The following is an 8,572-nucleotide window of genomic DNA, read 5'->3' as shown; positions in this document are numbered from 1 at the left end:
GGGCGCTTCTTTTTGGCAAGCAACAGTTTGGATCACGTCCTACTACATCTGGAAAAATCGGAATGACCATGTTTTTGGAAACGATCCACTTAGCGGGCCTAAGATTGTTGCGGAAATTCAAACCAAAAGCTTCGAATATTTCAAATCGCGTTGGAAAAAAGGCACGTTAGATTGGCAAAATTGGCTATACAATCCGAAATCCTTTGATGTTGACCTTACAAACAAAGTGGGAATTGGCTAATGATTGGGTTTTTTTCACTCATTTTCCCAATGGATTTCTCGGGTGGTGATTAAACGTGTAGATAACCGTTCTACTTTGTCGTTGTACTAATCAACACTGTAGCGGTTAGCTGCTCGGCTTGTTATCAAGTTCGCTAACCTTCCGGGGATGAAGTTGAGAAGATGGGTTTTTTCTCATTCTCCTCGTTTAGTCATACTTCTTATACCTCGTACGTTTACTTGTATAGCTTCTAGTGTAGCCCTTCGAGTAGAGTTGTATCTATGTTTCGTTTTCTTTTCGTGGTTCTCGTAGGCTTTAAAAGAGCTTTGTAATAGTATGTAATCGCTTGTTTAATATAATAAAAATTTGATCTTTCAAAAAAAAAAAAAAAAAAAAAGATTGTTCTTTTTGGTCGTGATGTTAGCCAAGTTTTGTCGCAGGGTTCGTTAGTTCGTTTTTGCTTTCGTTGGTGTGTCTTGCTCGTGTTTTCGTTGTTTTTGCTAGCTTCTTGCTAGTTTTATTCCGTTCCTTTTTTCTATAATTAATAATAAATATCTTGCCTTTCAAAAAAAAAAAAAAATATATATATATATAAATCACATATAAATCGAAGTAATATCAATCACATATACCGGAGTATCTTTTTTACAAACACACTCAACACACACACTTTGTAACCAACAAAACTTTGAAATAAATAAAAATAAAGATGGTAATTAGCATCCCGGAGACAACAATAAACTCTAGCAATGGTCGACAGCCGATTCCCTTGATTGGAATGGGTGTGGCTAAATCGAATACTGATAGCGATGAAACCGTGAAAACAGCGATTATCGAAGCAATCAAGGTTGGTTATCGGCACTTTGATACTGCGGCTTTCTACGGGACTGAAAAACCTCTTGGAGAAGCCATCCAGGAAGCTTTGAGACTCGGTTTGATAAAGTCGCGAACCGAGCTTTTTATCACTACCAAACTGTGGTGTACCGGTACCGAAGGCCACCTGGTGTTACCAGCCATCAAGCAGAGTTTAAAGTAAGTTAACATAACCAATACTTTTCATAATTTATTTATTATCATTTGCCATAGTTTTTTGATTATTCTGTTTTTGTTTCACTCTAGTCTCATTGAGGTATTGTCACAAAAAGCTAGATCATAAAGGTCTTGGTATATTATGTTACACGTTGATTAAGTTTTTGAAGATTGCAATTTGCAGTAGTAAAGTAGTCTTTTTTTTTTTTCTTTTTTTTTTTTTTTTGAAAAGCAACATTTTTTATTAATCATCAATATGTACAATGTTACATACAAACATTTACACATACAGCATATGCCATGTTTCATATGCATCACACTATATATACAAATATGCAATCGAACATTTTGATTTTTCCACGAGGTAAGAAGACAATAGCCACTATCCCGGTTCCCTATTATTGACACGAGGAAAATTTAGATTATTGGGATGAAGAAGCCATTGATGCCAATCCATATGATGAAGCTTAGCTCGATTTTTAATCCACTCAAACGACTTGACTTGAATTTCATTGATGATCTTAGGTATAGCCCAATTGTCATTTGAGAAGATCTTGAGGTTTCTATTCTTTCATATTGTGTAGCCCGTTACCCACTCGATTGCTTGCCATAAGTCCTTTGCGAATCCCGAGAAACCTCCCACACTTAAACCACGAAAAGCATTATCCATCCCAATGTTCAACCCTAAGTTAAAACCCCACCATTTGAGAATTCCTTCCCATACCATCTTAGCATGATGACACGAGAATATAGCACGTTCCACGGTTTCACATTCAATGTTACAAAAGCGGGCAAAAAAGAAGAGACTCAAGATTTATAACTCGTTTATCGAGTTCCACTTTAGTCGGTAACCGATTTTTAAGTGCCGTCCACACGAAAATCCCCAATTTTTGAGGAAGGAGATTATTACGTAGTGTTTCGAGCTCGGGTTGATTACCTTCTAGAAGTAAGTCATCAATAGACGAAGCAACAATCTTGGATGAGTATACTTCTTTCCCGCTATTTTTGAATCCATTCACTTTCGCCTTCATGTAACGACCCGACTGCTTTGATCCTTTCTTCGAGATTTTGCAACTCTCCATTCAAATGACCCGTCAATGTTCTCGACCAATTCCACAAAAACAACCACGAATTGCCATCCATCTTTATTCTTTCATTTACGGTTACTTGTGTATTGGTTTCCAATCGAAAAAGCCTCAGAAAGTCTTGTTTTAAACATGTATCGCCGATCCAAAATTCCTCCCATAGTAAAATGTCACGTCCATCGCCTATTTTCTTTTCAAAGAAGCTGTCGATATTTATGCCCAATTTTTGAAAGTCTTGCCTAATCATGATGATATTCCACCACACTGAACGATGTTTCACACGAAAATCATTAGTAGTAGACCCCAACCCCCCATCCCGCCCATGTATACTCGTGATTACTTTGACCCATAAAGTGTTTTTTTCTACTTTAAAACGCCACCACCATTTTCTCAAAAGTGATAGATTTTTTGCTTTTAAAGACCCGATATTTAACCCTCCCTTCCCATATGAATTAAGAATAAGATCCCAATTGACCCATGAAAGTTTAGTGTCATCACCTGACCCGCCCCAAAAAAACTTACGACGCATACCTTCGAGAAGATTGATGGCTTTGGAGGGAGCACGAAACACGAGAAGAAGTATAGGGGTAAACTACTAAGGACCGATTTTATAAGCGTTAATCTTCCGCCAAACGACATCGTTCTAGATTTCCAACCCGACAACCTCTTATTAACTTTTTCAATCACACTTTCCCACGCCTCTTTTTTATTCATATTGTCACCAATGGGCATACCTAAATAAATAAATGGCAATTTCCCTGCGCTACAACCAAAACTACTAGCAACAGACTCCACGTCTTCCATTGCAAGCCCAATGCCATATAAGACGATTTTAGAGATATTGACCCGTAACCCCGACGCCTTCTCAAAACAAGAAAGTGTTTTTAAAAGCTTTCCAACGTGTCTTTTTCTCCAATCCCCAAAAAATATTGTGTCATCGGCGAATTGTAAAGGGGAAATCATAACATTAATTTTCCCCACCGTCACCCCCCTCATTAACCCCTCTTTTAATGCAATATTAGATAAAACATTCAATCCCTCACTAGCAATAATAAAAAGATACGGAGAAAGAGGTCACCTTGACGAATACCTCTTTGAAGTTTGAATTCCTCCGTCGGGGAGCCATTTACCAAAAACGACACCGTAGCCGAGCGGAAACATGCTAGCATCCACTTCTTCCATTTTTCCCCGAACCCCATATTACTCATAATATCTAAAAGAAATTTCCAATTGACACTATCAAACGCCTTCTCTATGTCCGCTTTGAAAATACAACACATAGCTTTCCTCCTTTTTACATCTTCTACCAACTCATTTCCTATGAGAATACTATCGAGTATGGATCTATCTTTGACATGTGCACTTTGCTCTACCCCAATAACTTTGTTAATCACTTTTCTAAGCCTAATCGACAAGATTTTTGCAATTATTTTGGTAATAACTCCCTATCAAACTTATGGGTGTATACTCTTTTAAGCAAATCGGATCATGTTTTTTTTAGAATTAGAGTAATGAAAGACGCATTGCACCCCGGAGAAATATCACACTTTTCCCAAAACCAATGAATAGCATTCATAAGATCATTTTTGATTAACCACCAAAATTGTTTGTAAAATTTGAAGTTGAAACCATCCGGGCCCGGCGCCTTTGACGAATCACAATTTTTAATGGCATTCCATACCTCCTCTTCACTAATCGGTACTTCTAGTGCTAATGCATCTTCACTCACAATGTATGGAGTGTCAAAACCCACAAACGAAAGATTACACGAATGTTTTTCTTCATAAAAAGACTTGAAATGTCGATGAACTTCACTTTTGATCTTTTTCGGACACTCTTCCCACATCCCGTCAATATGTAACCCTCTAATGTTATTTTTATTGTTACGCCTTTTAATCATCGAGTGAAAAAATTTCGAATTCTCATCACCTTCCGTTGCCCAATTAATACGTGCTTTTTGTCTAAGCATGTTTCTTTTATCTCGATGTTTTTTCAACCATAAACCTCAGGTGTTTACTTTTGATCATTCTTTAGAAACAAAATCTCAATCTAATGCTAAAAAAAGAAAGAGACAGCTACTTGGAAAAAAAGCGTTAACCTACAAAGAAATGCCCTTTTTGATGCTTTTACAACACGTTCGATATATACTGTAAAATGGTATATTTGGAATATAACATATAGAGCGAATTCAAATTGACCCTTATTAAAAGGGAACAACGGGTCACCCCAAACTGACATATTAACAAATCATTCAATATTTGGTTTGGCACATGTTAATGACAAATATGCAGGAATAACATAACATATAACATACGAGACAAAAATCACACACTATAAAAAGTCATCGTCACCTTGTATATTTTTGTTCATTTCTCTGTTTATCCTTACTTTTTATTATTATCTATTTTTGGGCGTAGACTATTAAATTGGGACAGTCCACAAAAAAGAAAACGCGACTATTAAATTGAACACTCATATTTTTAATACTCATAAAAAAATTTCATGTAAAGTATGTAAATTTACTTTTAGAAATTATTAATAACTCCGTACCTTAGTATGTTACGGAGTATGACATGCTTATACGTATTGTTAGGTCTATATAACTTTGTATTATGATTTACGAGTAAAAGTTGACTCCTTTAAACTTTTGCAGGGATTTGGGACTTGAGTACGTAGATTTGTATTTAATTCATTGGCCAGTAACCCTTAAATATGAGGAGTTCAAATTACCTATTCCAAATGAATGGATATCAGCTATTAATCTTAAAGAAGTATGGGAAGCAATGGAAAAGTGTCAAAATCTCGGACTCACTAAATCCATCGGTGTAAGTAACTTCGCTCCTCGAAGAATCGAAGAAATCCTTTCCTTCGCTAAAATCCCTCCCGCTGTCAACCAGGTATATATGCGATTATATTTATCATCTTGTTCCTTATTACTCCCTCCATCCCAATTCCATTGTACCAAGAAAAAACACGTAGTTTAAATATCACTGTACATTTTGTTGACTTTCCATTTTTACCCTTTATTTTTTTTTCTTCTTATTTTTACTTTAAGGGAGTAAAAGAAGACTACATCTTTATTAGTATCTATATATGAAAATGGACAACTAATATAGGATAACCAAATAGAAAATACTACTCCATACTAAAGAATAGAATTGGGACGGATGGAATACTGATTAAGAGAAGCGATGAAGCTCGTATTTGTAATATATCTGTTTAACATGATCTTTTATATATATCATGGATGAATGTGGATGATGAAGGTTGAGATGAACCCAATTTGGCAGCAGAAAAAACTAAATGAGTTTTGCAAAAAGAATGACATCCTTCTCACTGGTTACTCGCCTTTAGGAGCAACCGGTAGTTCGTGGGGTCACAATCGTGTCATGGAATCACATGTTCTTCGAGACATTGCAATGTCTGGAGGAAAGTCCGTAGCTCAGGTTTCCATCTCTATCTAATTTCCCTCTTCATCAATCTATGTCACTAAATATTTTTATAAAAGAAAATTGGTTGAAGTTTTCTTTTTTTCTATGTGGACAAGAATTAGATATATGCCAATTGTTTTTGCGTGATTTAAAAACTTTTGATGGGGCACCGTCCCCTGTAGATCTTCCTACGTACATCAATTTTAATTTAGTTTTTTGTATTGTACGTATTTATTGTGATCACTTGAAGTACACAGATTTCGCTAAGATGGTTATATGAGCAAGGTGTGAGCTTTATAGTTAAGAGTTTCAACAAAGAAAGACTGAAGCAAAACTTGGAGATATTTGATTGGTCATTGAGTGAAGAGGAGTTGAACAAAATAAGCCAAATTCCTCAACAGAAACATATTTATTTTGGGATGATGTTGGGTGAGCCTAATGAAGTAATTGCTGAGGTTGATGCAGATCTTTCATTTATGTAATTTGTTATCATCATAAATAAACAAAAGTTGTCAAGAAGTTTGAACAGTAGATATTACAGTATTTGTTTGGTTCGTTGTATTATGTAAAGCTTATTAACAATGGCGATTTTGTTAAAATAATGATGGTTGGTGGATTAGTAATAAATTAGACAAGTTGATGGTTGGTGGCATGCGCATACAAGTTGTGAGGTTTTTTTGACTTTGGCAATCATAGTATCTACATAATCTCACCTACTCTCGTTTTATGTAGTATAAATATTAGCCTTTAGCAAGCTCATTCAATCATACCAAAATCATTCTTTCTTTCTTCATTGTATACTAATAATTAAATAGAGAGTTTGTGAGTAATCTCCTAATTACAAGATATGTAAAGATTTGTGCTTATCCTTGTAATTAGAAAGAAGTGTAATTCCTATTACTCTTATTAGTGAAGTGTTTTTTTCCTTGCCCGTAGTTTTTACCCTATTGAGGTTTTCCAAGTTAAATCTTGGTGTTCCTTTATTGTCATTATTTCGAGTATTATTTGCGGTTTGCTGTAATTCGGTGTCGCTTTTCTCAACAAGTGGTATCAAGAGCTAAGGTTCTAATATCTAGTGTGTATTAATCTACTTATCGTATGCTCTGTGGTTGCCACGGGAGTGGATCGTCCACATCAGAAAATAAGTAAGATTAATTTCACTCGATAAAAGTTTCCGGGTACTATTTCTCAGAAAAATAGTATTGTCGAAAAGAAGATTGTGATTATAGTAATGTCTACGAAATTTGAAATTGAAAAGTTCAACGGGAGTAACTTCTCGTTATGGAAACTAAAGATGAAAGCTATCCTGAGAAAGGATAAGTGTTTGGCGGCCATTAGTGGACGGTCCGCCGAAGTCACTGATGAAAAATGAGAAGAGATGGACGGCCAGGCTATCGCAAATCTTCATCTGACACTAGCAGATGGCGTTTTGTCTAGCATTGAAGAAAAGAAGACGGCGAAAGAGATTTGGGATCACCTAGTAAAATTGTACGAGACCAAATCACTCCACAACAAGATATTCCTTAAGAGGAAACTTTATGCGCTACACATGAATGAATCTACTTCAGTTAATGAGCACATTAATTCTTTGAATACTCTATTTTCTCAACTCGCTTCATTAAGTTGCAATATAGAGCCAAAAGAACGTGCTGAACTTTTACTTCATAGTCTACCTGACTCGTATGATCAACTCATTATTAACTTAACCAATAATGTTCTCTCGGAGTATCTAGTCTATGATGAAGTTGCGACTGCTATTCTAGAAGAAGAAAATCGGCGCAATAACAAGGAGGACAAACAGGCCGGTTCACGACAAGTGGAGGCCTTATTGGTGTCAGGAGGGAGATCAACGGAACGTGGCCCAAGTGGGAGTCACAATCATGGTAAACCAAAGTCTAAAAAGAAGAAGACCTATACATGCTACAATTGTGGCAAGAAAGGTCACCTGAAGAAGGATTGTCGGAGTTTAAATAACTCAAATCCTCAAGGAAATATTGAAGATCATGATAATCAAGAAAGGCGCGGTTATACTTATGAAAGGAGAAAAGGTGGGTGCTAATTTATACATTCTGAAAGGCGAGACGGTACAGGAATCGGAAGCATCTGTTGCTTCGAATAGTTCAAGTGATAAAGTTGCTATGACATGACATCAAAAGCTTGAACACATGTCTGAGCAAGGTATGAAGATTCTTGTTGAAAGAAATCTTATTCTTGGTCTTACAAAGGTATCGCTACCTTTCTGTAAGCATTGTGTAATCAGCAAGCAGCATCACCTGAAGTTTAACACATCAAATTCTAGAAGTAAATTGATTCTAGAATTGGTTCATTCTGATGTGTGGCAAGCACCAGTTCAATCCCTAGGAGGAGCAAAGTATTTTGTATCATTTATTAATGATTACACTAGGAGATGTTGGGTGTACCCAATCAAGAGAAAGGCGGATGTGTTTGAAGTTTTCAAAGTTTACAAAGCGCGGGTTGAACTTGAATCTGGTAAAATGATCAAGTGTTTAAGGACTGATAATGGAGGAGAATACACTGGTGATGAATTTGATAAGTTCTGCAAACAAGAAGGTATCAAAAGGCAGTTCACGACGGCATACACTCCTCAACAAAACGGAGTGGCAGAGCGGATGAACAGAACCTTGTTAGATAGAACAAGGGCGATGTTGGCAACTGCAAGCTTGGGAAAATCATTCTGGGCAGAAGCAGTAAGTACTACCTGTTACGTGATAAATCGGTCACCATCAACTGCAATTGAGTTGAAATCGCCGATGGAAATGTGGACTGGAAAACCAGTTAATTATTCT

The 8,572-nt window shown here is 36.3% G+C and overlaps 1 protein-coding gene across 1 annotated transcript; it reads left to right on the top strand.

Moving 5' to 3' along the window:
* Positions 1-853: 853 nt before the first annotated feature.
* On the top strand, positions 854-6,404 carry LOC139840098 (D-galacturonate reductase-like). Its single transcript, XM_071830322.1, has 4 exons — positions 854-1,252; positions 4,988-5,231; positions 5,601-5,780; positions 6,023-6,404. The coding sequence occupies exons 1-4, from the start codon at positions 930-932 to the stop codon at positions 6,245-6,247; spliced, it is 972 nt and encodes a 323-aa protein (XP_071686423.1). The 5' UTR covers positions 854-929; the 3' UTR covers positions 6,248-6,404.
* The last annotated feature ends 2,168 nt before the right edge of the window (positions 6,405-8,572 follow it).

Source organism: Rutidosis leptorrhynchoides, chromosome 4 (assembly GCF_046630445.1).
Source record: "Rutidosis leptorrhynchoides isolate AG116_Rl617_1_P2 chromosome 4, CSIRO_AGI_Rlap_v1, whole genome shotgun sequence".
Classification (NCBI taxonomy): Eukaryota; Viridiplantae; Streptophyta; class Magnoliopsida; order Asterales; family Asteraceae; genus Rutidosis; species Rutidosis leptorrhynchoides.
Note: the sequence above shows the minus strand (reverse complement) of the source record. Positions and strands in the feature narration are given on the sequence as shown.

What these genes read in the sequence shown, in the direction of transcription:
- LOC139840098 (XM_071830322.1), top strand. Translation starts at nt 930, where the DNA reads ATGGTAATTAGCATCCCGGAGACAACAATAAACTCTAGCAATGGTCGA. An exon ending in GCCATCAAGCAGAGTTTAAA is followed by an intron (nt 1,253 to 4,987) that starts GTAAGTTAACAT and finishes AAACTTTTGCAG; the next exon opens with GGATTTGGGACTTGAGTACG. An exon ending in GAGGAAAGTCCGTAGCTCAG is followed by an intron (nt 5,781 to 6,022) that starts GTTTCCATCTCT and finishes TGAAGTACACAG; the next exon opens with ATTTCGCTAAGATGGTTATA.